This window comes from Diaporthe batatas (assembly GCF_019321695.1).
Source record: "Diaporthe batatas strain CRI 302-4 chromosome Unknown Contig00012, whole genome shotgun sequence".
Taxonomy (NCBI): domain Eukaryota; kingdom Fungi; phylum Ascomycota; class Sordariomycetes; order Diaporthales; family Diaporthaceae; genus Diaporthe; species Diaporthe batatas.
This window is the reverse complement of record NW_025408559.1, coordinates 1,722,785-1,750,781: the sequence shown is the minus strand read 5'-3', so window position 1 is coordinate 1,750,781 and position 27,997 is coordinate 1,722,785. Positions and strand designations below refer to the sequence as shown.

Sequence of the window (27,997 nt, the reverse complement as noted above, 5' to 3'; positions counted from 1 at the left end):
TACAAGAACTCGAGCATGACGAAACTCTGGGAGAGACACGGTTCTCAGCGGAATCGAATCCTGACACGATTACCTCTACTACCAGCTTCAGAAGGAGCCTGAGCCTGAAGGCTGAGCGCATCATACGCCGGAGACGAAATTAGATGACGCGGAGTGAGCTTGTACCGGAAGACCCAGAAGCATAATTTTCGATCGTCATATGAAGCTACTTGATTCGGAGTTGTATGGAAATTCAACATTGGCATATGAACGTCGCCTCTTCGGAGATATAATTGTCTTCTTCCGACCTTGGTCTAGAGGCAGCGTACGGGGACTTGACAGCGATTCATCATGGTCTCATTTTTGGTCAGGAGGATTGCAAAGAACTGAACCACATCAGGTGGTGGGAACATTGAATACATGGGGCAAATGAGCACAAATGGGGAGTCACGATGAGGGATGATGAATGAATGATACACCTGGATATATAGACTATAACGATATATGCGACAATTTCATATGGATGACTATTATCGGATTGCTTGTTCATTCTGGACCTATCAAAGACTTTTGTGTTATTCCGCTGAGAAATGGCAACAAATATGATGATCACATAATACTCCAGCCTATGCTTGATTTGTGAGAAGTTGTTGAAAAAGTTAAGTCAATCTCATTTACCCTAGGGTAGCTTTTGGGATATCAATGTTGGAGACTTTCTATGCGTCCGCATCATGCGTGAGTCCAGTGGCGTCTTCACCGCCGCTTCCCTCCTTAAGACGTACACAATTTCAGTTTCTCTCCCAAGACCTTGTCGTAGCTTCCTGTATCAGCTGTCTGTGAATGCTTCTCGCAACTACAGCTGTGTCCAAGTGGCCTGGCCTTGTCTTTATCTTCGAGGGGTCGTCTTTTGTGACGGCAGTGCCTCATGTGCTGCTCGGGATAATCGGCGTGCGACCGAAATTTCTGGTCTTCGAGAATCGAGACGACACACTTGACTTGCTAGCAGTGTTTAAGCTTCGTGTCGTCTGTCTGACGCTGGAAATTGTTAGGGGACAGTCGGGTGACAAGAGCGATTGCGATCGGTCTAATCCTTCTGGGCACACCCCAGCTTGAGATACTTCAATGCGCGAGCAGACCACGGGAAAATACTACCTACTTAAGTAGGTAGACAACGCCGCAATGCGATAGTTGAGGGATGTGTTGCATTCTGTCATGAACACAATCTCACACATGCCATTCAACGACTTGTGCGGTGAGCTAAGGATAATAGTCAAAGCAATGATCGCCAGTTGTGAAATCTACAGTGTTCCCCGGAACGCCGCGCTTGTCCATATGATGCTCCACCCAATTGAACTTGCTCCCAAGCGGCCAGACCAACCATTATGAAGTAGCGAGTCTCCGAATTATGGTCTGGGCTTCTTCTGGTAGTACTGGCCGTCGTACTGGTGGTCTCCAGGCAGTTCCACCGGCACCTCCCCGTCAACGCCCATCTCGTTCGCGCGGTTGTCTCCCGGCGCCTCAAACACGTCGGGCATGGCCTGCATCTCGTGTGACTGCTGCTGCGACTCACGCATGTTGATCAGGTACGCCTCGCCGTCCTCCTCCTCCTTCCTCCCGGCACCGGCAGATCCGGCACCGGCAGCATCTCTCATGCCGGACTCCTCGATCTCCCTCTTGAGTTCCCTCTTCCTCTCGCGCTGCTTTGGTCGGAACCAGAAGAAATAGACGCAGACGGCTGCTATGATGCCGAGCCCGCAGACGCTGCCGACGACTGCCCCGGCAATAGCACCATCCGAGACGCGGTGAGAGGTGGTGGCAGCTGGCGCCGAACTCGTGTCAGACGCCGCGGCCGTTGAAGATGTTGGCAGCGTCGTGGAGGCTCCAGATGAGGTGTCGCCTGAGCCGAGGGGAGTGCAGCCGTCGATGCTGTAGTAGATCCATGATGTATTGTAGCATCTCGAGAGAAACCCCACCTCGGGAAAGCCTGAGCATTGATCCTCGGTAGTGTCACTTAGATAGATTGTGGCTGCATTAGGGGTCAGCATGCAAAACAGGACTTCAAGGACACCCGAGCACGTACGGACGCAGCCATCGTCGAGGACAGTGAACATGAAACTCTGGTAGGTGGTGCCAGCCTTGTCGGCGATGTTTGTGCAGAAGCCATCCGGGTAGCCATTCTCGCCTGCAATGCGAGTCTGGGACTGTTGGCAGTCTGCGTCGGAAAAGGTGATGACGCTGGATGCAATGGTGCTAGCGGCGCTGCAGAGCAGTAGGCACAGTGCGGTGGGCATGTGAGACAGCATGTTGACCCGGGGCAATGGTATTGGTACGCCCTAGCAGGACTACCGGTATTAGATTCGCGGGACGGACCTCCAGGCAGTCATCGAAAGGAGTGAGATTGGTCTCAGGAGGAAGTCGAAAGGCCAGGAGGAAATAGGGCAAAGGTGCCCTTCAAAACCCGGCCGAGGGGGCTTGCCGGGATTCGCAGGATACGACGCTTGGCCTGCAGTGTGACTATCCCGAACTTGGTCCCTGCGAGAGCGGACACGATGTGTGATCAAGCTGCTGCCCTCCTGCCGGTCAACCGGTCAACCGTGCTGCCGTGCTGGTTCAGCCTCACCCATGTCCGAAAGCTGAAGTTTCACCGTGGGTCTCGCTATGTAGTACTACTAGACATAGCAAGACGGGGGGCAGCCGTCAGGCCGTGTGCCCAGGTGCTTCTCCAAGCTGCTTCCTTTTTCCTCTTCTTTTGGCGTCCGGCTCCTGTGGGCAACTGCCGGCTGTGGTTCTACACCAGTTCTACACCAGTACTCCGTACACCATCTGTGCTGCCCAGGTTGCCAGGGCATCACGATGAATCTGTCTGTTGATCGCTCACCTGAGCACATGGGCTGTGGCTGGTCGGCGCCAATACGCAAGATTGTGGATCGTCTCATGACCCCAGTCCCTGGTGCTGCACAGGCAGGACCCGCCCCCCGGAGATAGATCCCTGAAGAGCAAGCTTTGCCGCGGCCTAGTCGCTCAGCTTTATAAGGTTGCTGCAGGCTCATCTGGGCCTGGCGAATGAGGGCGCCCCCAGGCACAGACGGGGTGAGGTTGAGCTTGTGTGCGGCCGCGGCCATGCCCAGCAATGGCAAACGTGATGCCAAATCTCCCAGCTCTTGGCCAGAGTCCAGAGTCCAGAGATGAAGGCCCCCCTTTTTTCCGCGCGCGGGATCCGCCCGCCGCCTCCAGTGGGCCGCGTGTTTGGGCAGCTGTTGTGGAACTTCGAAGTTTGCAGCTTTGCAGCTCTGCAGCTTTGTTTTGCTTTTCTTTTTTCGAATCCAGCCCTGCTGCCCAGCGGCAAACCCGACAGGCGGGATCATTTGGACCCTTGTGCCGTGAGGCTCAATACTTGAGTACTGGGCATTGACGTCGGCCTCGAATTTCCGCCGCACTCTCAGACCCTGCGGTCCAGAACACCATCCCGTGACAGGCTTATCCCAGGTTATATAGACTCAGGGGTTACAACGGCAGAACGGCTGCTGTCGTTTCCTCCCACGCCTCACTAGTTGGGTGGTCATCAGCGGGCCGCTAGACACTGCGGCCCGCCATGTCAGCGTGTTTAGCAAATGCCGGTCGTGACGTCCTGGACTCCTGGGTCAGCTTACCGTCGTGTCAACTGGTGTGGTCTAGTGTCGGGCTACCGCAAGCCTCTGGCTGTGACAATGATACCTACTTACCTAGGTAAGCTTAAGTACTTAGTAGGCATGCCTGACTGGCTGACTGGGAGACCGGGTGCATGCGAGATCGTGTGCTAATAAGCAAGGGCTGCCCACACGCTATAGCATCACCCTCAAGCGAACCTGGGGCAGTAGATGAAAATAATGAAGCATCAATGATCCTCGCCAAACCCCCAGAGGGTCCCCGTCCTGCCATTACGATTTTCTTGGGATGAAAGCAGCGCGGGAATTTGAAAACAAGTCTGCTGCCCGCCCACCCCCTTCTCCTCATCATCGCTACCAAAACTTCAAAAGAATGCTTGGTGACCACAATGCCACGCCTGGTCCAGACAATAACTTCCCCAGATCGCATAGCGGAGGCCCCCTAGCTCAATTATTACCTACATACATACTATCGTTGATATATCCCAAGGACGCTGTCCCATAGAAGTTTGTCATCCCATATTACAGTAACACCCTTTGTATTCTACAATAGGCTTGGGGTGAACCTGTTTAGTCAGTCCAGTGCAGAAAAGCTGGCCGCTGATAGACACCAAAATGCCCGTGTTGAACCAGGAGATTTGCTGAATTGGGAGCGAGGAGCAATGAGGGACAGGATGGCATGCGTGGCACATTTTCAGCCTGAACTTGTTTCCACGCGTCGTTCGGGCCGCGAAACAAATCCCTGGCTAAATGAGGCCCGTCTTTCTGCCATTGTGACCGAAGGATGCAGCCAACACTACTGGCACTGCTGCACGAGGCCGCCATGCCCAGCGCAGTACATGGCAGCCACCGTTGGACCTAGCGGCATGATCCATGGGAAGGGCCCAGTACCACCCTCACTGGCAGCACAACCGGGTCTCTCAAATCAGACCCTAGTCTCGGCATGTACTTCCAATCTTGTCTACGCAGATATGATTCATTGTTCACTTGGTTGCGAGCAAGTGTCACGGCCAGCAATCAACATCTAGGTGCGTAGCGGTTGGTATTTTTGGTTATTTTTGGTTGGTCGAGATGTTTAAGGCCTAATAACAGTAACTAGCGTATATCAAAAGAAATCAATACATCAGTGATGGGATTCAACAGATTGGAACACTAAGAAGAAACACAAGGGGGGCTGCAAAAATAACACCCAGGAAATCGAGCAGCGCCTCGAGCTGCATGTGACAACCTCCCCGAAAAGCAGTACGCAGGAAATCCGAAATCGACAGGTCATGAGCTCATGATTCATTCCGCAATGAGAAAATGTTCAACCCGAAATGCGGCAATACCCCAAGCCGAGCGTCGCCCCTTCATGTTCTCAGTGCTTGCTTCTTGCTATCCGGCAAGTCTTCTTGTGGCGCTTCATGTTGTCACCTCTGTCACACTTGTGACCACATTCGCACTTGTATGCCATCTTTTTCCTGGACAGGTGGGCATACTCGGGGTTATCCTCTGCGGCCAATGGGCGGTGATGCACCAGTATATGCCTTTCAAGGTCTTTATTTTGAGTGAACTTCTCTTGGCAACCCTCACTTTCTCGTGGGCAGGATATTGGGGGGTTATGGGTTCGATCTTCAACTTGTTAGCTATCTATCACATAGTTCGTTCTTGAAAATCTGGGCAAGTTCTCTAGCGCTTAAGGAATGATGTTAGACGTACAGTGTTTGCTAGTGATGAAGATTAGCGATTGGTCGTCCATAGGTAGTGATAGAGTGAACTCACTCGTATGAATTCTTGGTGCGGAATGATTTATTGCACTCGTTGCAAACATGCACTCCATTGGGTAAAGGGGAATCTTCAGTTGAGGAGCTCGTCGAGTTCCTTGGGCTCGGTAGGTTGGTGCCGGAATTGGGGTCAGCAGGGGTGTTCAAGGGATAGTTATTATTGTCAAGAGGTAGTGGGGCTGGAAAGTTGTTTTGTATGGGACTGAAGTCGTCAAGAGCCATTTCGGGATCAAGGTAGGATAAAAGGTCGTCCGTAGCCGCCGTGGAATCCTGCGGGGGATTGGGGATGGTGATGGTTGGGTCAATTCCAGAGGTCTAAGAACTCTGGCCCAAGCCCTCACCAGACAGACCCGCGTAGGCAGTGTTTAAATAGTCAAGATCCGTTCCAAAGCTCTGGGGATAGACACTGGCGTCGAGTCCCGGTTGGAAGTGGCTAGAGTTCCCATAATCTTGGGAGAATCCGGTGCCACTCGGAAGTACCTGCTGCAGGGCCAGGTCACTGGGATTCACACAAGGTTCCTCGGTGAGACCTTGCTGTCCGGTGGACATCCCGTAGCTGTAAGATCCATGTAGGGTCTCCTGTGTGGAAGTCATGGGGTAGTCGTAGAGCACGCTGTGGCCTCTGCTGTGGCCTCCGCTGTGGCCCTGTCTGCTGGACCTATTGTGGTAACGACGAGACGACATTTAGGCCTCAATGTGACGGGTCGTGCTCGGAAGAGGAACCCGGTATACACCTGTCACTCCTTGTGAGTCTAGAGCCCACAGTTGCCGCCACCATCATTGTATCAAGCATTTACGTACAGTGTCAGCACGCCGGGATTAGTTCCTGAAGCAGTCCAGAGACGAAAGTCCCCAAGCTAGCAAATTAGCTCCCACATAAAGCAAGCTTCAAATAATTGAGCACTCACATGTCCTGTGGAGATGCCTTCTGGTTCATACAAGCTCGTGAGCAGTGTGACAACGATTGGAATACACTCGCAAGCCCACACACAATCCACGGCCAGGCTACTTCTGAATCAGACGAGAGTTTGGAGTAAGGGGTCTGAGCCGAAAGTGAATTACAGTGGAGATATACACGAAGGGTTCTTGGCTGGTTATGCATCTTTAACCGACGGGTTTCTCGTGATGGTTCCAGCGCCGATGCGTGAGGCCAACGTGCAACGCAGTCAGCACCTATTTCACCCACTTCCAGGGTTCCATCAAGATCTTTCAGTTTCGATGCATGCCGATAAGTGATGGTCTGACATTCTTTCTGTGCTGCGTGCGTGGTTGGTCGATTTGCACTGCCTCAAGTTGGCCTCAAGTTGGCCTCAAGCAGCTCAGCCGACAAGGCAGACTTCGAAGTCGTGTGGAACCAACAGACAGGAGAGCAGAGGAGGTGAGCCCAGTCCGCTCGCTGGGCTGAGAACTGTGGGGGCGAGCCAATAGAATTGTCCCACAGTAGGCCTCACACATAGAACAAGGCCTCATGCAGGGTGGAGTCTCCACATCATTGGGCTGCCGGTACATGCGGGACATCATTGCCAATGTCTTGTTGAGGTCTCCTAGGCGTACTGCAAGATATCTCGACAATCCAAGTCGCAGACACTTCAGGCATTGATTGATCCATTGTCTATAAAATCGAATCAATTTCCGGCTCTTCGGGTATCATTTCAACCACCAGAAAGCATCAAGCGATTACTCGGACATCCTTCATGACCATTAATTCTCTTATATATACCCCTCGACCTTTTGTTCATTACGCAAGCGTCGTGAGCCAACCGCAATGCCTTATCTCCAAGGTGAGATTGTGAGAGATCCACTCAACGATGCAGTGTGATGCTTACTCTCGTTAGGAGCCAGCGCAGCTGACAGCGCCCTCGTGCCACTGGGCAAGCTCCAGAGGCGCTTCTATGAGCCGGTTGTTCTACTTCTCGCCCTCACCCAAGCATGCATGCACAATTATGCCCCAAGGGTCGCCGAGTCACTGGCTGAGGTGCCATCTCACTCCCCTGACGAGCTCTTCAAAGACTTTGTCAACAAGTTATGCCAAATATGCGACAACAGACGTGGCGGAGACGCGGTAACCGCCATTTCTGTTCTCCAATATCCAGACCGCGTGCAGTAGTGAGTCACCGTCAACGTTCCCCAAGACCAGTACCGCCCCGGGCAAGAGTCAATGTATTCATGCGCATTCATGGATTTCTAGTCGCTTCGCATCAAATCAGCGATCTGAGAAAGAGCTCCTGAAAGTAAAGAGCTACCTTGAGGGGATCCTCGAGACTCTGAAGGGTTATTCTCCATCATCCTCAAATCTTCTCATGGCATCAGTTCTCCGGAAGATTGTTGCGTTCAACCGACTGAGGCTACAAGGCTATATCAGGTACCTCTACAGTCAGACTCAGATATGCCTGGACACGCCAAAACTTTCGACCGACTTGTCTGATAAGGTCAGGGAAGTCCAAGACCTGGTTAAGATAGCCGACAACCGGGAGCTCGACGAGCCAGCATGTGAGTAAAACGTTCCCAGGGTTGTTTACGAAGGCGCAAGGGGTCGGCATGATGTGACTGACCCATAAAAAGTCTTCAAAGCTTGTGCCAATCTCATGCTGTGCATCAAGGCCTTCTCAAAGTCCCCTACGTATAAAAGTCTGCATGAGAAGGCCAGCTCGGAAAGTGGAGAGAGCTCGCCGTGGGCTGAGCTGCGCCATAATGCTGGGAGACTTTTGTCATACTATCAGGCTTCAAGAACTCTCATTGAAGCCAGGAAGAAATGGGAGCGTCTGTTCTATGAAGTCGAGGTCAACTTCATCCCTTCTTCAACTCCCCTGGTCAACCCAGTCAATGACAAGAGGGTCGACGCGGATGCAATCATCGGCCGCATGACATCAGACAAGACCGAAATGCGGCAGTATAGAGCCCACGCCGACGAGCTGCAGAGATTCGACCTGGACACGAAGATCCAGGATCAAGTCAGCAAGGGGTTCAAGGCCCTCGTACACGCGGAGGTGCTCCTCCTACAGTCCCTCATCGACGAATTCAGCCTATCGGGTCTGCATCCATCCTGCTTCTTCGAGCGGCGCAAGTACATCGGATCGAGCAAGCCAACATGCCGTCTGTGTGCCTACTACTTCACGGCCTCGGCCACCGACATTGACGTGCGCAAGACCCACAGGAATGTCTACATCAACTGGCGTGCCCCAGACGTCTACGTTCGTCAGGGAGAGGCAGCGAAGAAATGGAGACAGCAGATCCTCATGAAAGTACTCGACCGGGTCCGAGAGGATGCCTTCCGCACGCTGGCCGAGAAGGTCCCCGAGAGGAAGAGGTACGACTCAAACACCGATCCAACCTTCCCGACGCTGAACCAGGGCACCAGCGTCGGATTTGACGGTGCTTTCCTCGTTGACACTGACCTGGACGATGTTGCAGCATCGATGTGCCGGCTTGATCTGCACGACTCCCATGCGGAGGGTCGCGAGGTACAGCCAGGACCTTCGATCAGTGCATCTTCTGGCTTTGATGGTGTCGACGATGATGGCGGCGCTCCACTTAGTTAAGAGGTGACAGATATTGGGATCATAATATGACTGTCAAAGAGGGTATCAGTTGCTTTTTCATACAATTCCGTGGCACGATGGGGACAAAAATACGGGCACACCAACAAGTTCCCAATACTACCTAAGCAGCAAATCCTCGTTGCGATTGCACTACTTCTCCAGCAGCTCATTCCTTCTTTGGCGGATTATACGTTCAAGCTACCATACTTTCCCGGGAATCTGTTGGGCGAAGGAAGAAAATGGCCAAGATCGCGGGCGAGGAATAGTGACTACATATGTAGGTAAGCGGAACAGGTGTGCCCTCTGTTTTTGTCCTGGCCTGGTCAGCTCGGTCGGTCCCAGGTCCATACTAGCACACGTTTGAAGCAAGTCCAAGAATTTTATTCGTAAGGAACTCTACCTTCAATCAAGCATGTGAGCTCTGCTCGGATGTCTCCTGCACGACCACGGCGTCTAGGTACTTTCCAGCCTCCTATAAGAAGACAACCTCCCATCCTCCTAGGGGTAGCCTCCTAAGCAATAGAAGGTTGGTAGAATAAGCAAACATATGTATGTGACGGTGCCATGATAACAGTAAATGTGATGAGCGATGAAGAATACGCTTGAATGAGATGAATTTCTTCAACGGACTGATTAGGGTATCCACACCCAACCCCATATCCTGGTATGCATTCGTACTAAATAAACGCGGAGACGAGCGACCAAAATAATGCACCACACCAAAAATTACGACCGCCTTGAAATGCACCCCGGTATCGTCCTGGAGACTCCAAAGTAGCAGGAAGATTCATACCTCCCAAAATAACATGCCGACGGTATCTGTGACCCCCAAAGTGCTCAAGACCCCTGTTGCCATTTCTATGCCGTTCGCCTCCGAGTTATACCTTGTTTCGTTCCATAGAAAAGCCTTCGAACAAAACCCTTTGTAAATTCCCCTATATTCCCGTCCTAGTCATTGGTCATACCGATGCTGCTGGAGCTTCCGCCGTTGCTGAATCCACTCGTGAATTGCTGCCGTTGCCTTTGCTGGTATTGATACAAGCTGTCTGCCGAATCCTGCCTCGAGAACGTCCCAGGCGTGAAGGAACCAATAGGGGTCCCCGTGCCACTGTTGTAGGCCGAGATGTGGTTGCTGAAGCTGTCGGCCAGCGGGCTGGTCAGATCGTATTCCCAGTCCTGCTGGGGCCCGCCATTGATGTCACTGGTCCAATCCGGAAGCGGTACCGAGGTTGTCAGCGCGGGCACGGATGCTGGGATCGAGCGCTGACCCGCAGCCACGCTGTTGAGAGCGGTGCTAAAGGCGTCGACGTTGTCAGGGTCGAGTAGCGGGTCGCCGAGAAAAGACGACGTGGGCGGTCCAACGCTCAAGTTGCCACCCATCGAGTACATTTCAGAATCGGCCTCCGGCTCCTGCTCGTCTTTGACCACCTCCCCGAGGATTCCACCCATTTGGCTGCCACCATTTGACCCGGTCAGCCACGACATAGACATACCGCCCTCAGGCCCCAGAATGGGTGATGTGAGGGATGGCGTCAATGCCATTCTCATCCCGCCCGGTCGCTCCTGGGCAAACATCAACAGTCTTTCAGCAAACTGTGTCCTGCTGTTTGGTGTTGCACTGAGCGTGCGTACGAAGAACTCGAGCGGGTCAATGGCGGCGCCTTTCCTACCGACTCCAAGCACACCAAGATCACCGTTTCCGGGCAAGAAGTCCATCCCCATGAGGCCACCGCTTAGGGAGCCCAGCCCACTGATTGGAGTTCCAGCGGCGCTGGCCCGATCGACAGCGCCAAGCACATTCATGCACCATGTGCCAATCTCGAAAATCTTCTCGAATATCCCCATGCCGTGTACTTCGACGGCGGTGCTGGGAAGACTTTGCAGGACAGCAGCAGTGGAGCGGGCGATTGCCAGAGGAAAAGCGAAATGCATGCTCTCGTGCGGGGCCGTCCAGCTGAGAAGGCTCTGGCGAAATGAAGCCTGCCATACAATCAACCTCAGCCACTGCTGGGTGACCAGCAGGTCAGCCTTCTGAATGGCAGTCGGCTCGGACAGGACTATCTCCTCGTCTGCATCGTCATTGGAGCCCGAGACTGATGGTGCTGCTGTCACAGGAGCAGAAAAGACCGGGGCAGAGTCTGAAGACGGCGTAGTGGCGCGGGATCGCTGAAGGAAGGAAGGAGGCTGGGCCAGAAGATTCTGGAGAGCGAGGTAGGTTGTTGCACTGACCCGCGGGTCAGATCCCTCGTTCCAGGCCGATACAAAGGACTCGTCCAGAGGCGTATACGAAGACACCAGCTGCAGGAAGCCGGCATGAATGTCCGGCGACTCGTATGAATGTCGCGTCGTAGGTAACATTGGCGTCTTCTTGAACGTGATGGGTTTATTGCGCAAAATGGCGAAAGATCTGAGCACGATGTTAGGAAATACTTTGCGTAGTACCTGAGGCGGTTGGATGACCTACCTTTCAGTGACAAATAATATCCAGAAAACCCGTTGCCGGCACAGAGCCTCCTGAGGGGATAAGCTAACGTATGTGGAATCATCATGCAGCCCCATGTCTTGGGCCAGGGTGAGTGCTTCTCTCAGATACAACCAAGACTTTCGGTTTTGGTTTATCTCGAAGAAAGAGGTGGACAGCCAGAATGAAGATATCACAGCATTCAACGACATGTCCTCCATGAAATCATAGGACTGCCGGTTTGACACGCACTCGTCCAGGAAAAAGCGGCCGGCGTCTTCCCACGAGGCTGGGCCGTCAAAGCTGAGGCTCTTCCCGGACATGTGCATGCTGACCAGGGCACACAGAGCGAAGATGAGGTTCTTCTCGGACGGGTTCATCTGCCTCGTGATCATGGAGCGGATCGCTGGCATGTAGAGGACTGGCATGATAGGATAGATGTGCTCGTAGTAGAGGTCAACACATTGCGGGATTAGGTGAAGGAATGGTCGGTGGATAGGTTGGTGCTGATCCGAGGTGAACATGCTCCTTGGTTCTGGTCCGTTGCGAGGATCCGAGGCGTTGTTCCGCCACGAGACATCCTGTGGCAATGCCGTGGACGGGTAGGTGGCACGTCCTGGCGGGACTTCAGGTTCTGCACTGTTGTCCCTGCTTTCTCTCTCCTTCTCACGCGCCCTCAACTCATTGCTACGCAGGTCAGTCAGCGTCACTTCTAATGGCAGATACGCTGAAACCCGCACACAAGACGTATCGAAGCACACAGCCATGTCACTTCTCGCCCAGGGCACATTGCAACGGTAGTCCTCACGGGCAGAGGTGGGTGAAAGGTAGCCAAGCAGATGGGGTAAGGGGGCCACACACATAACACGGCCGTGGCCCCTCTTGGGGCCACGCTTTCTGGGAACATGATCCCGCTTGCAAGTCAAGCTCGCATTGAGACACTGCTGGCACGGCAGCTGTCCGTCGCAGCGGATTCCTGAGGGGGTGTTGTCAGCACGACAAGGTCCAGCTACGTGATGGCGACGAAGCACGGGAATACAGCCAGACACAGGTTCAGTTGGTCAAGAGGCAACACTGGGCATGGACGACAACAGATACACACGTGGCAAGTAGAAGCAGCGGCAGAGGTGGAGGTGGAGAGGAGGAACCAGAACAGAGGCACACATACGCCGTCTCCTGCAGTGGTCACAGACGGTCCGCTTGGACTGCGAGGGCTTGGTGGGCGAGGTGGAGGGGCCGGAGAGGGCGGGTGCTTGATAGGCGGCCGGATCGAGGTCGGTGGCGGCGCCGGAGGGCCGCAGGCTGGCAGCAGGATCGGAGTCGGAGGCTGAGACGGGAGGCACGGCGGAAACGTAGTCGGAAGAGTCGTCTTCGGTCTTCATCCTGGGGGCGGAAACCGAGGGGAGAGAGGTAGGGGGAGGGGCGGGCAGGCGTTCCGTGACCCGTGATTCCGTGATCCGTAAAGGGTGACTAATGTCCGGGGTGGCGGGATTGCAGGGGGATCCGCTCAGGACAAAGTCGACATAATGATTGCCGGTAGGGCGGGCCGGGTCATCAAGCGACGGGAATGGTTCTGGTGGGTGAGAGAGGTGCGCAGGGTGAGTGAGGCTCCGCGAGGGTGAGAGAAGGTTCTGAGTCTTCAGCGAGAGATGGAGCGATGGCGGTGCGGGCAGGTCTGGTAGTAGTAGGGTGGGCGGCTCGGGGCCGGGGCCGATTGACTTTGGGAGGGCGCAGCGCGCAAAGAGGTCAGTTGTCAAGGCCACACGCACTGGCTCTACCTTGGCTGGCTGGACAGACTGGCAGACTGACAAACTGACAGGCAGACTGACAGATCGGCGTTGGAGGTGGATGGGGGAGGGGGAGGAGTCGAGGATATGACGGGATGGATGGCTTGGTGAGGGAAGATCTGGGTTTGGGCTTGGAGGGGTTCCCTTTCCCTCTCTTCAAACGCCTGCCCACCCACTGCGACTGCACCTTTGCACCTTTTGCACCTTGCACCTTGCACCTTGCACCTTGCACCACCCAACTAGGAACTAGCAGCTAGCAGCTAGCAGTTAGCAGCTAGCAACTGCAACCTGCACCTACATCTACATCATCCTCCTCCTTGCTTGTGCCCTGCCTGCCTGCCTCGTCTGTCTACCCCTACCCTATGCTACCCTACCCAACCTTGCCTACCCTACCCTACATACAGCAAGTAGCCTCCCGACCCCTTCAATCTGGCCAAACACCTTGCCGCGTTGCTGCTGCGGACTCTGGCCGTGCCCTGCTGCAGAATAAATGCGGGGAAACCAGGATCTCGTCGCATCCGACTCCTGCAACGGGTTGCGACTATTGCTAGCGTCCTCGCTCGACCTGCCCTCTCTGTGGTCTTCCAAGAGGCCGAAAACTCTTTTCCTGGTGACGACGGGTGCTCATCAGGTGATGCCGCCTGCTGCCGCTTGTGTGTGCTCGCCGAGATTTGAGGGCAGGGAGGCAGGGAGGCAGGGAGGGTGGGAAGCATCCAGGCATCGTTCCACCACTCGGGACTGCCTGACTGCCACTATACACACTACGACAGTGTCACCACCATGATGCACAATCATCATATGCCCAGCAGCCCAGATATGCACCGCACGCTATTGCAGCACAGATACCATGTTTGTCCACCTACCTACCCACTTTGGTCTGGCTAGCGCAGCGACTCGCCCGTACGCCTGCATCTGCCAGGACTCAGGAGATTTTTCTCGCCTTTTGATGGACCCTCTCAACAGGAGCCCACCAAAGAACAAACCAAGAGGGGCCACCAGAGGGCCAAGAGGGCCAAGAGGGCCACCAGAGCGCACCCCCGTCGGCCAAGTGGCCCTGACAGGGCAGACGGATCGACCAGAATGGATCTTGCTGTGGCTCGAGCCCCCCTGACAAGAGACCCATCAGGCCCACCCCTGGCCCCTGAACTTCAGCCGCAAGTTCTCACGGCATCAAACCACGTAAGTTGCTGGATCCGCTTCAAGAAAGCTTGATTGGTGCCATGCGTCATGATGGCTGCGCTGCGGCCCTCGGGGGCCTCGCTTCAGGAGGTCCTTGTCTTCCTCCCACCCCATTCTGTCCGTCTGCTGAGGCATTTGAGCCGTCTAGTCCGTCTAGTCCCTTTGGTTCGTCTCGGTTCGCCTTGGCTGAGCCTGACGGTCTGGACGCACCACGTTTTGTTTCCGAGACACCCTGATATGGTATGATAAAAATCATGTGCTGCGCTGTGCTAAAGTGTACTGTGTCGTACTGTCTTGTACTCTACCAACAAGGCCGACATCGCCTCGAGACCACCTCACAGTTCCTCCTTGAAGAACTTCTCTTCGCTTCCTTCTCCTTCGTCGCCGTCCCCGCTCTCGACCTCGGCTTCTCCCTCGCCGTCGCCGTCCCCGTCGCCTTCCCCGTCGTCCACAATGCCCCGGATCTCTGGCACCTCTCCCGGCACCTCAACAACTTCGAGCGTCCAGGCCTTGTCCCCTGCGATCTTCTCAATCTCCTTGCGGAATTGGTCTATGGTTTCCGGGTCCAGGTTGCGCTTCTCAAGCCCTTCGTCCGTCATCATCTCCACCTGCCCGCCCTCGGCCTTGCTCAAGGCTCTGGCAAGTGTTTCGATAAGTGGTTTCGACGAGGCCCCCTTGCCCGCAACGAAGCCCCTTGGTGGCTTCAACTTGGGCGGAGGCTGGCCATCGTCCGTGCCGTGAAGCTGCTTGCCGCCGATAACGATGCCGCCTATCTCCATGCCGCTGAACTTGTTTAGGCTCTGCGCGTCCTGCTGTTTCTGCGCGGCGTCTTCGCTCTCCGCTGCCTCGCTGGCCTCCTCCTGACCCTGAATAGTGCCCGCCGCTTCTGCGGCCTCAATGCTGTTACGCAGTCGCCAGGCATTCGCTTCTTCTTCAGAATCGAAGATACGCTGGCAACTGATGGGATGTGCGCGGGTCTCCTTTGGCGGCAAGAACGCTACGTCCTCGCACAGGCGAGGCGTATGGACCAGCATGAGGTATGAACATGTGGTTATCTCCTTGATCCAACCGATGCGGTCAATCGTCGATCCCGGGTTGCAATGATACTGGATCTCGATGGTCCTCTCGCGTTCCGTAAGATCGCAAATCGTGCCACCTGCTAGCCGCTGCACCAGGTAACGCTGGTCGCCCTTCACCTGCAGCTCGGTGTTTGGCGGGGGTTTGAAGTCGGCCTGCTGGGCGCCTGTGTCCGTCTGTAACTCCTTGCTCTGCTTCTTGCCCTTTTTGGTGCTCTGGGGCTGTTGCACCTTCCCTAGGACGTACTCTTGGCTATGTGGATCCCGCGCCGGAAGCCCTCCTTTCATGTTAGTGGGGAGCGCGTGGAACTGGACGATATCCTGTCCGTAGCAAAACTTGTAACTCCACCACCCAGATACAAAGTAGAGGCACTGGTTCTCAAGATCGCTCATGAGCTCCCATCCTCGCATGTTGGCCCGCGCGAGCTCGCGAGCCTCTTCTGCCTTTGCCAGGTCTGTCGCAGTCTGGTTGGGGGCCGGAGGTGGCGCGAGCACCGGGACGGAGCAGAGAAACCTAGAGGGCGGGATGTTGATGATCTCGAATTCCTCGGATATCTCTGGCATGCCATCTTCGGGGTCACCATCTTGGCCGGAGTCGGCCGCCGTGGACTCGCGGGCCTGGCTGGTGAGTTCGGTCTGTGAGGAGAAGTCGGCGGTGTAGGTGGGTTGGGAGGATCGTGAGGATTCTATTATCCGTTGTGCGTCTTTCTCAAGAATTATAGTGTCTGGGAAAACAACTTCAAACTGCCGGGCGACGGTCAGAAGGGTGATGTGCGCCAAGGGGAGAAGCTACCAAAATACAGCAGCAGCTTCCTTACCTGCGGGTGAGCCAGCATATCATCGTGGATGCTGAATCCAGGTTGCCGAGCCCTGCACAGCTGCAGGCTGGCTAGCAAAACAAGATTGAGACGGCGCATCATGCCGCTGACCACTATTCCGGCTCACATGAATGTTGCGAGATGGGACACTTGGTGGTGTACGAGCAAATTGTGGTCGTGCGTTGGACTGAGGATGTTGGTTGCAAACCGGCGCTGACGCTTGGTAGCCGACTCCCAATGGTGAAGTGGCATCAACGACACGCACGGACCACCCGCGCCTGTCTGCCTCGGCTGGCACTGCAGGCTTCAAGACGACGTATGTTCTAGTCTACTGTGTACATCAACGGCGCGAATAGAGATAATTGCTACACCACTGTGATTGCTGTTCAACACCAGACAATGATTACTATGATTTCATAGGAGCCAAATAGAATTTATACTGGGTGATGAGGGCATTACACTGAAGGCGCTACTTGGTTGCCCGTGAATCTTCAGGATACTAGGATGTTTCCCTGACGTGTTTCTGATACCTCATAAATGAATCCACTAGCTGCACCATTCCAGATTTAGTACCCTGCATTCTGACTCCACTGCAGAGGAGTCACTGTTGATCCAGAACCGTCCACAAATAGTGATTGAGACGAGGCCGTACCATCCGAGTAGACGCTGCTGAACCCAGGTCTGGGCTACGCGACTCAATGGAGGAAGGGCCGATATCGAACATCAGACGGGAGGCAGTGGAGTCGCCATGGTAGGAGCATCTAGCCCGTGGAGCCCGCCGACGAGCATGAGGTAATTTGTAGTTCCTCAGCGGCACTGTGATGCATGGTAGCCGGGCGATCCGCAGGTCTGAATGGTCAACTGGTGTGATGCATAATGCCCAAGTACAAAAAGGAAAGAAAGAGAACCTTGGAAAGAAAGAGACCCCCACGCAGGCCAGTACTGATCCAGGCATCGCAGTCTAACCCACTTTGTGCGCGTTTTCTGATCAAAGGCAGACCATTACACAGTATTTTCATGCGGTGCCGCATGGATGTGGATCTACCTGATGACTCGGATCATGCCGATTGCGAAATAGCCGTCCTGCAGAATATCGGTGTATGGATTCCTCTTCATTTCCCGGTCACGATTTGGTGCAGGATGATAGCATGCGCTCCAGACAAACACGGGAGTGCGTACTATGTAGTAGATATGTGCAAGGATTTTTTTCTCTCTCTGGCTGGAACGTCGAGTCGTGCGGTGACTCAAGGTGGAGAACCCACCTTTGATCTGGCTTAGCTGTGCTCCCAGAGAACGTCTTGCATTCAGGGGCAAGCAGAAGATTCCGCAATGCGCGCAATAGCTTGTCTTGGCTCGAGCAGGAAGAGGAGAGCACCTGTGGCGCTGTTGCTGTGGATATCTGATACGCTTGCAAGCCTGCGCTTCTACTCATTGACTGGCTCAGTTGCCAAAATCTTCATCTCGTTTCCTAGGCTTGGCTGCTCCCAACGGACTGTCGATCAAGTCAAGAAAAGCGGATGTGGCTTCTCTAGCCTCCTGGGGCTCATCACTTTATCACAAATGGGTCTTTTGTATCCCGTGGCTATCAGTCAAGCCAGTGGTCTCTAATCATTAACGCCCTTCTCGATGATGCGAACTTCTTGCAGGGTAGGCAATTCCTGATGATTCAATCAAAAACAAGTAGTGCTCAGACGTATGAAGTATGTGGGTGGCAACAGCCCACGAAAAATCCTATACAGGTCGGATTGACAGTTCGGGCCCTCTGTCCAGCCCGACATCCCGACCAAATCCTTCATTCGGACCCCAGGTGGGCTTTCTGGGAACACTTCGTCTGCACGTTGTGCGAAAAATGAAATCTGTCATGAATATGACTCTATAGCGGGAATAAGTGGTCCGGCTGATTTTGAACACTCACATGGTTTCGTGTCTAATCCCCACGCGTAGAAATTGTACGCGGTGCGCTCATACAGTGGTAAACGCTCAGATGCCCCCTTTTTTTTTTTTTTTCAAAAACAAAAAAATTATAATGCCTCTTTAACAATCAATACGTCGCATCCTTGCATCGAGTTCAAGTTGCTTTTAGACATCCAAGGTTGGGTTCCCACATCCGCTTCTTGCTTGATGGTTTTGAAGACAAGCCAAGTACCACCTAGTTATGCGCATTCAACCCAGCGGTACTCCAGAGATGTCAACGAATAATGACGGTTGGAACGACGTGAGAAAGAAACGACCAAAAAATAATTTTCGAGATGGCTACTATACGGCTGAATGGAATGTATCGATCTTGGCACACGGAAGAAACGGAGCATCATGCTAGTATAGCTGCCCAGGTGGTTTTGCTCCTCGTCCGCGTATCGATTCGAGCAGAGCTAAATACTTTGCAGTCCTACGGTGTTTTGAATGCACAAAGACCTAGACCGAACATGAATGTACTGAATAGTAAAAGTCCAAGATCTTATACAGAAAAGTGCTATGTGGCATACGTGATATACCTAATGAATAAGAGGGAACTCAGGAGCATTTATTACTACACATGTATGCAAAGGCGCCAGATACACTTTATATGTACGGTTATGAAAAACGAAAATACCTACCAAACATCTTTTATTGGCAATTGAGGATTTTCTGGAATAGCAAAGTCATCTAGATTTCTGAGGCTCTCGGTGTTCCATGTACATACAGCGACTACATATGTAGGTTTCGAGCTTTTACCACTGTATGAAAGCTCCGTATATGGCTCTGAACGTGTACGGAATAGAAGCAAAACCATTGATAATTCATAATCAGAAACAAACCCGTGAGAGACAGACAGCGGGCCAAAAGGTTGACAGACTGCAGTACGGCAAACTTTTGTTGTATGTGATGGGTCTTGCCTAGGTAGCCTTGAATAGTTTTCACGGGGTGGACTACTTCAATTTGGCAGGGATGCGATATTCACCTTACTTTTGTACCCAAGCTACATTCGCTATGCTTGAGGTGGATATGTCGGCGTAGGTGCAGGGGAAGAATCAAAAGCAGCTTCAGCGAATTCGAGAAATTGGATTAATTCATTTGAAGTCCACCCACAAGGCGTATACCCATATCTGTGCACATGCTGTTGGCAGACCAAGAAACATAATTCCACAAAGTCAGGCCGAAACTTGCACCATGTAAGAGTCCGCGGGGTCGCATGAATAAGTCCAAGTATTACGTAGGAAAAATGACTACACTGTTCTGTAGGATCTGGCAGGTTGTCCTGCCACCTGGCCTGCTATTACTTGGAAGCGTATCTTACTGAACAAATACATTGCTAGAAGCTAGACCGGTGCAGTAGATGTGTAGCGAAATATACCTCTAGCAGAATCAAGAGTTATGACGTCTAACAACAAGCCCATTAGCTACTGGCTCAACAGGCAAATTGTGCACACAGCTTCTGGGCCTGTGACGAAAGCATGCAAAATGGGTTTCGAGACACCTCCCTTTAGCAATTGCCGAGGGCATGGCATAAGACTAGATAGAGACTGCAGATAGTCTTCCCCGGGTCCACGTCTCACATACAATATGGCCATTGAAGATCGAAGTTTTGGAAGCTGCTGATTATATTCTTTGAGTAGTCTACCCAGCTAAGCAAGAAGAGGGACATCCCGAACATCAAGCAACTAGACTTCTCAATTGTTGTTACCCCTTTTCCCGCCCCTCTTGCTCCTATTAACATGATCCTGCAGTACCTTCCTGGTCTGCACAAGACTCCTCTTGTGCTTCTGCTTCGCCTTCCCGATCGTCATCAGGAAGTTCTTCTTCCTGGCCTTCTCCTTATTCGACGTCGACTTGCCCTCTGCCTCCTTCTTGGACTTGCGGATAGCCTGCGTGGATTTGTGCTCGTCCCGGTTCGGCTTGCCCTCCCTGGCCAGGGCGATCCTCTCCTCCTTGGTCGTCTTGCGCAGTTTCGCGGGCAGCTCAATCTGCTCGGCCGTCAGGGGGTCGTCGGCGTGGCGGGCCGCGAGCTCCCGGGCGTGCTTGGAGCGGTTGCCCATGGCCTTGTCGAGGTTGGCCTGCACGCGCAGCTCCTGCAGCTTGGCCAGATCCGCTGGCGTGAGGATGGTGGTTGTAGCGAGCTTGGACATCCGCTCGACCTCTGCCGCCGCGCTGGGCTTGTCTGCGTCCACGAGCTCTGGTGCCTCTGATGAACCTTTCCTCTGACGCTTGGTCGCTGGCTCGTCGTCCTCGCTCTCGCTTGACACGGCGATCCAGCCACCGGAATCACTGCTGGCCACAGAATCAACCTCCCAGTCGCTATCGTCGGAAACATCGGCTTCCTCGTCCTCGCCGCTACCGGCTTCTTCTGGCAGGCCCTTGGCCACCCGTTTCCGCTTCTTTTCTTCCTCCTTCCACTTCTCGAGCAGGTCGAGACCTTCAATACCACCGACATCCTGTTCTCCAAACTTCCGCTGTTGCAGTTCTCCACTCCGTAGATTCATGGTAGCATTCTTGCCACGATCTCTCTTTCTGAGCATCTCTGCACCGACCTCACGGTACAGAGACAACAGGCCCTTTGCGGCCATCATTGTGCCCTTGTCCTTGCTCTTTCGGTACTGTACCAAGTCTTGCAGCAGCGTCTCAGTCATAGCTAGAGGCTGGCGCACACAGACTTCGCGAATGGAGTTCAGACCAGCTGCTGCAACTTCAGACGCGGCTGCTTCCGAGACAAACTCGTTCGCAATCTTCATGATCAAAGGCTCCAAGGCGTCGGGTGGAACAAGATCGTGCGTTGCCTGAGCCAGACATGCCAGAAAGGTTGTAACGGATTGCTGTTTGGGCGTGAGGAATTTGATAAACCAAGAATAGAGGTTGATGACGGTGAGTTTATGCAAGCCAACCAGCCGAGTGACCAGTTGCAGCACAAGCAGCTTGCTCTCCAAGGCCAGCTTTGTCTTGGTATTCAGCAGGTGCTTCTGGAACAGCTGCTCGGCGAAACCCTGGGGGTCATGAAGCAAGTGCAGAGCAGAAAAGTTCAGCGGATGTGGCTGTGATTTCTTGCGCTCTTGCTTCTTGACCTTTTCGACAGCACTCTTGTATTGCCTTGCTTGCTTCTTGGACTTCTTGTTTATGCCGTGTTGGTGCTGCATTTTCTTGAGGTCGACAGCGTCATCATCACTGCTGTCATCCTCCATTTCCTCGCGCTCTTTGTCGCCACCCAGGAAGAACCGGACTCCTCCGACCACAACCTTCTCGCTGTCGGCTAGACAAGCCTCCTTCATGACCTGCACCGGTTTCGCGTCGGTCCATATTTGCCGCCGCCACATCTCGCGCGTCAACCGCACAGCCCAGACTCCCTTGGGGGACGTCTTGTCGGAGGTGATGAGGATGGAGAGCACATTTTGCACAGTTCGGTTGAGAGGGTGGTTTGTGTGTTTCGAGTTCGAGTTGCGCAGGTCACTGACAATCTTCTGGTACAGCACCGCCCTGAGGCTCTTGCTGGGTGTGGATACAAGAATCGGAAACAAGGTGGTGAGGAGGTACTCGGAGGATACGAGGTCTTTCCTTCGCAGGAGCACCAAGCTCCCGACGAGCTTCTCGCGCACGTCGGGAGGAAGGATTGCATGGTGTTGGGTCAGCACCTCCTTCAGGTCGTCTGGAAATGTCTTTGTCTCTTCTTTGAAGCAGTCGGAAACGTGGGCGATGAAGTCAACCTTGTCATGGAAGTCCTGGGAGACATCCCTGGTCACGTTTGCCGGGTTGTCGAGGAAGACCTCCTTGGTAGAGAGGTAGGCCGAGTACTGCCGCTGAAACTCTTCGGCATAGCTCTGGGGGTCGGACCGTACTTTGAACTGCAGACTTGCGAGATCGGCATCGAGTTTCTCGAGCGCACCAACCTTCCTTTTGCCCATGGTTTCCGCGAGCACCCTGGCTGGATCAGGACTGTCTGGAACTGGCAGTCGAGATGTTGTTATCCCGGAGGAAATTCTCAGTGGTAGAACGGGAGGAAAAGCGCATACAGGGTCCAAAAATTACGGTATCGATAAGCCCTGGCTTATCTTATCCGCTCAATCGGTGGGTTAGGTTGGCCAAGGGGCTTTGTCGACCAGGGGACCCCTGGATGGTGAGAAGCAATCATGCATGCAGCGCAAGGTCCGAGAAGACAATTTGGTTATTCGGAGCGCTGAATTCGCAAGACGGAAAAAAAAGGGTTCATGTCACTAGAAGCTTGGTTGTTGCTCGATGTGGTAGGGCTGCAGTGTCAAAAATACTTAAGTACCCATTGGGGTTCGGGGCGAGAGGCAGGACTCGAAATACTGTGTGCGGTGCTGCAGCATCCAATCTCGAAGACATGATTGCTATCTGAAGGTCGATGCTCTCCCATCCATCCACTGCTCTCTACGCTGTCTTGCAGCATAATCGATTATCAATGCCCATCGACGCCTCCTTGTCCCTTCCAGAAGTTTTTGTCAACCTTGTCTTCGGCCGCCGGACTCGCTCGATCGTGCTGAGCAGTAGGTTAGCGGGCCACAACGTCCTCGTTTAGTAGTACCAAGGCAGCTTCGAGACTACCAAACAACTGCTTACTTTCTTTTCGAACTCGGCGTTGTGCCTGTCGACCTCCTCCTGCTGCTCTTTGGTGAGCTTGTCCCTGCCCTGGCCTGGGATGCTGGCGTTGTTGATCTTTGGCTGTGGGGGCGGGTTCTCGGAACTAGAGAGAGGCTCGCCGCCGCCGGTCCTGCCCTTTGCACCGTCGCCAGCTAGGGGGTCAGCAGAGAGGATGGCATCTTTTGAGCGGGAGCCTCCCGACTGCGCAGACGCTTGCTCGGCTTTCTTGGGGGCTGAGGATGCGTAGTGTCGTCGGGCCGAGATGGGGAGGGCGACCCCGGTCCTGAGGGCGGAGGTGGAGATGGGCGGGACGCGGAGGGCGAGGCGGTTCATCGTGATTGCTGATGCACTAAGCCAACTATGTGCAGAGTGCACAGGTGTGGGTAAGTGGGTAAGGTGAGATATGCAGTTGATGCTGTAGCTTGGTTCAGTTGACGACTGTGGTTTGTGAGGCTGTGCAAGGGGTTGGATGGGCGTTTCCACAATACGCAATTGCTGTCAGTCAGTCAGTGGTTTGACGATAGATGAAGAACGGTGTTGATCAATGGATGGAAAGTGGTCGAACACAATGTAGCTAGCTGTATCTAAGCCGCCTGCTACAATAGCCCTGGGCTATCAGTGATGATATCATTTGGTAGGCATGTGAGAGGGTGATCAATCAATCCCTCAATCCCTCAGTCCGTCCCTCAGTGCGATCTCGAGCAATGACGCAACTGTCCCTGTCGGCAAGACAGGTGCTCCAATAGACCTAGTACATTTCATGGTGTTACTAGACCAGCTGGCAGTAGACCAGATCCCGTCTGCCGATCTACCCACGTACCTTGGTAGGCACTGTGTATCAGCCTCGAAGGCCTCCAAGGGCAAAGGTGACTGACTGACTGACTGACAGACTGACCGTCAGACTGCCTATCCGGCACGAGAAAAGAGGCTTATGATGCTGCAGACAAGCCTACTTGACCATGTCAGAGTGGTGTGTGTGTGCATGCGCTTCGAAACTCAATTCGAGCTCAAGCTACAGACGGCCGTACAGGACGTTGGTCCTGCTCTGCTCCGTGCGGCCTGTGTTTGGCCAGAATGGGGGCATGGCCACATTGCGGGGCGCCTGTTTGTCTGTGAGCACACATGGGGTGGCTGCGCCTCCGGGCCGCCTCAAGTGCTGACGGCTACATTGTCTTGATTGTGCAGGCATGTACTTTTGTTTTCACGCCGGGAGGAATGGATTGTACTTGGTTGGCCCTGACATGCATCGAGGTCAAGGGGCCAGGGGGCCTGCCTCCAGATGCCAATCACCTCGGTCAGCGGACAACAACCTGACCGAAGTGGGCGAGGTGAACGGCCTGGCAACGATGTCCCATCTCAGTCTGCAGGGCGGGAAAATGGCTTGCAGTCTGCCCAATGCAGGCTGGCAGGGCTGGCAGGCAGGCCGGCAGGCTGTTTATACACATCGGCCCAGGCGCCCCTGTCCCTGCCCCGTGCCGTGACGGAGGGCCGAGGCGCTGCTGCCTGCCTTTCTTACACTTTGGTTTCTGCCAGAACAACGCCCTGGCCCTGACTTTGATCACCAGAAGCTGGCAGCAGTGCAGTTGCTCGAGGCGTCACGGCTGGCAGGGCTCCTGATTTAGGGTCTTTGGACCGCTCTGTGGCCGGAGGAGCTGTAACTGTATCCTGCAGCAGGGCTTCTCGATCGGAAGGAAGGAAGGAAGGAAGAGGGAGACAGACTGCCCCCACCGCCGCCTCTTCAAGCCTCCCCACCAAACTGGGCGGCCTGGACTGCTGGACTCCTGCTAGCGCCCTTAAGCGACCCGCTAACCTCGAATCAAAGGCTCAGCTCCGACTCCTTCTCACCCCCTCCCGCTGCACACCCCCCCTCTTTCAGTCCCAAGTCCCCAACCAACATGCATCCAAGGTGCCACCCTCCCGCGCCAGGGCCACACGAGGGCTGGCAGAGCCTCGCCCTCACATTGTACAATAAACATCCTGCGCCCCTTTGGCCCGCCAGCAGTGCATTTCCTCTGGTCTACCCGTGGCTGCTAAGATGCTGTGCTGAACTACATACAGCCCCCCAGCCCCAGCCTCCCGCCCTCGACTCTTTGAAAAAGTGACCCCATCGCCTTGCTTCAAAAGCCCTACGGGTCTCACGGGTCTCACGGGTCTCTCCACTCTCGCCCAGAGCTTTCTTTCCTCTTCCGGCCCCGACCGGGACATAGCAGATAGGATAGCAGAGCCTCGCCATGGCCGACGTCGCCACTCCCGACTCTGTCGCCGCCAACTCCCCAAATGGCGGTGCTGCGAGGATCGGCCGCCCTCCGCAATGGACTGAATCACGGTCCAGGAAACTGGCCAGGCTGTACATGTACACCACCCTGCCCATGGAGAAGATCATCAAGGCGCTGTTCCCCAATGACGATGTCAAGTATGTCCCTCCGCAGACCTGTGCGATTCTGTGCTGATGACGGCCCAGGAAAAACTCGGCACAGAAGACCCTGCACAAGATGGTCGGCCATGATCCCCGGCCCCTGCGTCCTGTCGACAGGAATGACATGAACACCCGCTTCAAGCTGCTACACAAGCGCAGCCAGCGCCGGCGCCAGAGTGACGGCACCACCGTGGACCAGGAGGTCGGCGTCACCCCCGCGCTCAAGGAGGAGCTCCACACCCCGGCTCTCTCAGAAGTCTCCCGTTTCGATGATGCCGCTGGTCTCACGAGCCCCTTGGACGTGCCTTTTGGCTTTGCTTCGCCGAGCCCCATGCCTGCAGACTCGCCCACCATGCTTTGGTCCGCCTACCCAAAGGACGACGATCAACATCCTTTCCAGCTTCCTCTCCGCCGGCCAACTCGAAACGATACCGTCTTCACCACGTCCACTCAGATGAGCACAGACAGTATAAAAAACCTGAGCCACCGGATCAGCGTGTCGACAGTCTTTGCCAAGCAGGTGAACCTTCTCATGAGCAGGCTCACAATTAGTAGTTCTGAGAACCTCGGCAATTCGCCATGCCGGACGCCTACGGATTTCCCAGCACATCACAGCCCCTTACCGAACGGGCCCACGCCACACCCTGGAACAGCTGTGCCTGGCGACTTCATGATCTCTAGGAAGTATGTTCCCCAATGCAATGCGCAGAAGCATTTCGTCGGTAGCCAATGCTGGTGTACGATTGCCGACGACACGGCAGATCTCAACGACGCCTATTATATCACCGAACGGGGCGAACTTTGCGACTGGGCAGCAAGCGTGCGGCAGGGGCCTGAATATATTTCTCGTGTGGACCGCTTCGGCAACACTCCTCTCCACATCTTCGCCGCATCGGATAGGCAGTCTGACCTTGAAACATCGTTTCATCTGCTCGAATCTGGGCGCGCAGATCCCAGTAGGACCAACAATGCACACCAGACGTTTCTTCATGTGCTGAGCCCCATTTGGTTCTACGGCATAAATGACCCCAACGCGCCCCTATACAGGCTCCTGACCTTCCTCTTCACACGCCACAAAGAGCTGGCATATGCCCCCGATGTCTATGGTCGAACCTTTTTCCACCAGCTCGATCGCTTCGCGCCAGATCCTAAGGCAATCGAATATATCAACCAGCACTATGAGTTTGAAATCCCGAGAGACGCATTTGGTATAAAACCACCTTCTCAAGCTGTCGACACGTCCTTTGCGCCTCCAAGACGTACCGGCACGACAGCACTCTCGCCTTTGGCCGAAGAGGCCCCAGAGGACGACTTCACGACCAGAGACATGGGATTAGCATCCATCGTGACCGAAGCATACAGCAATCCTGCTCTGGAGGATGCCGAAGGCCGGAATGGGCTGCACTGCTTGGCAGAGATGCAATTTATCACCAGCAGCCCGAGCAGCCCAGATCCCAATACCCCGAGTCAATCACATCCACCGACCACCAAGACGAAGGGTTCACTCAAGAGAAAGCACGGTAGGGACGACGCGGAACGTATCAAGCCCATCACCCAGAGACTCCAATATCTCCAAGGCCTCTTGACACCGGTGACCCAGATAGCACCACCCAATGTCAATCATTACGACCATAAGGGCAATACCGTCCTGATAGCCTTCGCGGCTCAACTGTCTGACGAACAAGACGACAAGAGCGGCCAGCACATCGGGAGAATTCTTGACTTGCTCATAGAGAATGGGGCAATACTTGACGCACGGAACAGGCAGGGGGAGACGGCGCTCCTGGTCGCCGCAAAACGTGGGAACAAGCAGGTCGTCAGCAAGTTGCTGGACAGAGGTGCCAATATACACGCGCGAGATAAGAACGGAAGGGCTATAATGGCTATTATAGATGCGAAAATTGCGCTTTGTTCAAAAGACCTGCCGTCATACGGGCGATTGGAGGCCGTCAGGGCAGCAGTGCTCGCCAAGAAGTTGGAGGCGAAGAAGGACGAGCCGAGTTTCGTGGATGAATGGACTTGGACTGCGAGACAACAGGCATAAGAGCTTCTGGGATTCTGTGAGCATCAGGATTGGTCCTCGGAGAGCCAGCTCTCCGTCATGGTCAGTCGGGGTTGGGTATTTGGCACTGTCACATGTCGTGACTGATTTATGAGAGACGCCTTTTCTGTACTATACTTCCTTGATGGATACCCACTTTCTTCTCCCCAAAGGCACGGATTGGCGTTCTGCGGCGGTTTCTGTATCTTTTGGAGACTGGCATTCATCTAGGGAGGATCAGGTGGTGGCATTTGGGTCGTGCATTCAGGCGGGATGATGCGGGACTTTTCGAGTACATAGCTTGCGCCAAAAACGAGCCGAAACTCCATCTACTGAGTATATACAATACACAATTCAGAGCAAGCACTATGCGCTCCGTTTTACTCACTACAGGCGCTTGGGCAATCCGAAATTAAACAGGTACTCCCCCCCTCTCCAAAAAAAGCCATGATGCGCGCTGATGGGAAGTCGCCTGAAAGACCCGGGAAACCCTGAACATCCATCCCATTGAATTACAATGCTATCTTCCAAGATGTCGTTCTTGTGTTCTTGGAAAAGTCTGCATCTCTCTCTTTGGCCTTGACTGCCAATCCTGTCCGAGGTGGGACTGCGACCGACACGGCTGAACCGGGGCTGTGAGACAAATGGCGCCCGCCGTGCGACCTCAATAGAGCAACACATGGAATTAAATGATCCCGATTTAGATCACGGGCTGGATGGAGCTCCACCA

General features: G+C 54.2%; 7 protein-coding genes across 7 annotated transcripts; 2 read left to right on the top strand and 5 right to left on the bottom strand.

Annotated features, from left to right (window-relative positions):
* Positions 1-552: 552 nt before the first annotated feature.
* KVR01_009729 (uncharacterized protein) lies at positions 553-2,542 on the bottom strand. The gene is made up of 2 exons (XM_044785989.1): positions 2,060-2,542; positions 553-2,005 (listed from the first exon to the last, which is right to left on the bottom strand). The coding sequence occupies exons 1-2, from the start codon at positions 2,280-2,282 to the stop codon at positions 1,383-1,385; spliced, it is 846 nt and encodes a 281-aa protein (XP_044640977.1). The 5' UTR covers positions 2,283-2,542; the 3' UTR covers positions 553-1,382.
* A 4,365-nt stretch (positions 2,543-6,907) lies between these two features.
* On the top strand, positions 6,908-9,319 carry KVR01_009776 (uncharacterized protein). The gene is made up of 4 exons (XM_044794340.1): positions 6,908-7,167; positions 7,222-7,492; positions 7,575-7,876; positions 7,949-9,319. Exons 1-4 carry the CDS (start codon positions 7,152-7,154, stop codon positions 8,923-8,925), a joined length of 1,566 nt encoding a protein of 521 aa, XP_044641024.1. The 5' UTR covers positions 6,908-7,151; the 3' UTR covers positions 8,926-9,319.
* A 210-nt stretch (positions 9,320-9,529) lies between these two features.
* On the bottom strand, positions 9,530-13,397 carry KVR01_009946 (uncharacterized protein). The gene is made up of 4 exons (XM_044794192.1): positions 12,555-13,397; positions 12,248-12,362; positions 11,390-12,073; positions 9,530-11,332 (listed from the first exon to the last, which is right to left on the bottom strand). Exons 1-4 carry the CDS (start codon positions 12,766-12,768, stop codon positions 9,874-9,876), a joined length of 2,472 nt encoding a protein of 823 aa, XP_044641194.1. The 5' UTR covers positions 12,769-13,397; the 3' UTR covers positions 9,530-9,873.
* Positions 13,398-13,538: 141 nt separating this feature from the next.
* KVR01_010060 (uncharacterized protein) lies at positions 13,539-16,496 on the bottom strand. The gene is made up of 2 exons (XM_044792947.1): positions 16,247-16,496; positions 13,539-16,172 (listed from the first exon to the last, which is right to left on the bottom strand). Exons 1-2 carry the CDS (start codon positions 16,346-16,348, stop codon positions 14,688-14,690), a joined length of 1,587 nt encoding a protein of 528 aa, XP_044641308.1. The 5' UTR covers positions 16,349-16,496; the 3' UTR covers positions 13,539-14,687.
* A 3,310-nt stretch (positions 16,497-19,806) lies between these two features.
* On the bottom strand, positions 19,807-22,206 carry KVR01_010052 (uncharacterized protein). The gene has a single exon (XM_044790947.1). The coding sequence runs from the start codon at positions 22,111-22,113 to the stop codon at positions 19,894-19,896; it is 2,220 nt and encodes a 739-aa protein (XP_044641300.1). The 5' UTR covers positions 22,114-22,206; the 3' UTR covers positions 19,807-19,893.
* A 250-nt stretch (positions 22,207-22,456) lies between these two features.
* KVR01_010000 (uncharacterized protein) lies at positions 22,457-23,971 on the bottom strand. Its single transcript, XM_044786407.1, has 3 exons — positions 23,694-23,733; positions 22,790-23,630; positions 22,457-22,709 (listed from the first exon to the last, which is right to left on the bottom strand). Exons 2-3 carry the CDS (start codon positions 23,141-23,143, stop codon positions 22,629-22,631), a joined length of 435 nt encoding a protein of 144 aa, XP_044641248.1. The 5' UTR covers positions 23,144-23,630; positions 23,694-23,733; the 3' UTR covers positions 22,457-22,628.
* Positions 23,972-24,728: 757 nt separating this feature from the next.
* Positions 24,729-27,633, top strand: KVR01_009693 (uncharacterized protein). Its single transcript, XM_044787760.1, has 2 exons — positions 24,729-25,223; positions 25,272-27,633. The coding sequence occupies exons 1-2, from the start codon at positions 25,042-25,044 to the stop codon at positions 27,268-27,270; spliced, it is 2,181 nt and encodes a 726-aa protein (XP_044640941.1). The 5' UTR covers positions 24,729-25,041; the 3' UTR covers positions 27,271-27,633.
* The last annotated feature ends 364 nt before the right edge of the window (positions 27,634-27,997 follow it).

What these genes read in the sequence shown, in the direction of transcription:
- KVR01_010052 (XM_044790947.1), bottom strand. Translation starts at nt 22,113, where the DNA reads ATGGGCAAAAGGAAGGTTGGTGCGCTCGAGAAACTCGATGCCGATCTC.
- KVR01_010000 (XM_044786407.1), bottom strand. Translation starts at nt 23,143, where the DNA reads ATGAACCGCCTCGCCCTCCGCGTCCCGCCCATCTCCACCTCCGCCCTC. An exon ending in ACGCCGAGTTCGAAAAGAAA is followed by an intron (nt 22,710 to 22,789) that starts GTAAGCAGTTGT and finishes CCTACTGCTCAG; the next exon opens with CACGATCGAGCGAGTCCGGC.
- KVR01_009776 (XM_044794340.1), top strand. An exon ending in TATCCAGACCGCGTGCAGTA is followed by an intron (nt 7,493 to 7,574) that starts GTGAGTCACCGT and finishes ATGGATTTCTAG; the next exon opens with TCGCTTCGCATCAAATCAGC. An exon ending in GGAGCTCGACGAGCCAGCAT is followed by an intron (nt 7,877 to 7,948) that starts GTGAGTAAAACG and finishes ACCCATAAAAAG; the next exon opens with TCTTCAAAGCTTGTGCCAAT.
- KVR01_010060 (XM_044792947.1), bottom strand. Translation starts at nt 16,348, where the DNA reads ATGATGCGCCGTCTCAATCTTGTTTTGCTAGCCAGCCTGCAGCTGTGC. An exon ending in ATATGCTGGCTCACCCGCAG is followed by an intron (nt 16,173 to 16,246) that starts GTAAGGAAGCTG and finishes GTCGCCCGGCAG; the next exon opens with TTTGAAGTTGTTTTCCCAGA.
- KVR01_009693 (XM_044787760.1), top strand. Translation starts at nt 25,042, where the DNA reads ATGGCCGACGTCGCCACTCCCGACTCTGTCGCCGCCAACTCCCCAAAT. An exon ending in TTCCCCAATGACGATGTCAA is followed by an intron (nt 25,224 to 25,271) that starts GTATGTCCCTCC and finishes ATGACGGCCCAG; the next exon opens with GAAAAACTCGGCACAGAAGA.
- KVR01_009729 (XM_044785989.1), bottom strand. Translation starts at nt 2,282, where the DNA reads ATGCTGTCTCACATGCCCACCGCACTGTGCCTACTGCTCTGCAGCGCC. An exon ending in CCTCGACGATGGCTGCGTCC is followed by an intron (nt 2,006 to 2,059) that starts GTACGTGCTCGG and finishes CCCCTAATGCAG; the next exon opens with CCACAATCTATCTAAGTGAC.
- KVR01_009946 (XM_044794192.1), bottom strand. Translation starts at nt 12,768, where the DNA reads ATGAAGACCGAAGACGACTCTTCCGACTACGTTTCCGCCGTGCCTCCC. An exon ending in TGACCACTGCAGGAGACGGC is followed by an intron (nt 12,363 to 12,554) that starts GTATGTGTGCCT and finishes ACACCCCCTCAG; the next exon opens with GAATCCGCTGCGACGGACAG. An exon ending in AGGGGCCACGGCCGTGTTAT is followed by an intron (nt 12,074 to 12,247) that starts GTGTGTGGCCCC and finishes TGACCTGCGTAG; the next exon opens with CAATGAGTTGAGGGCGCGTG.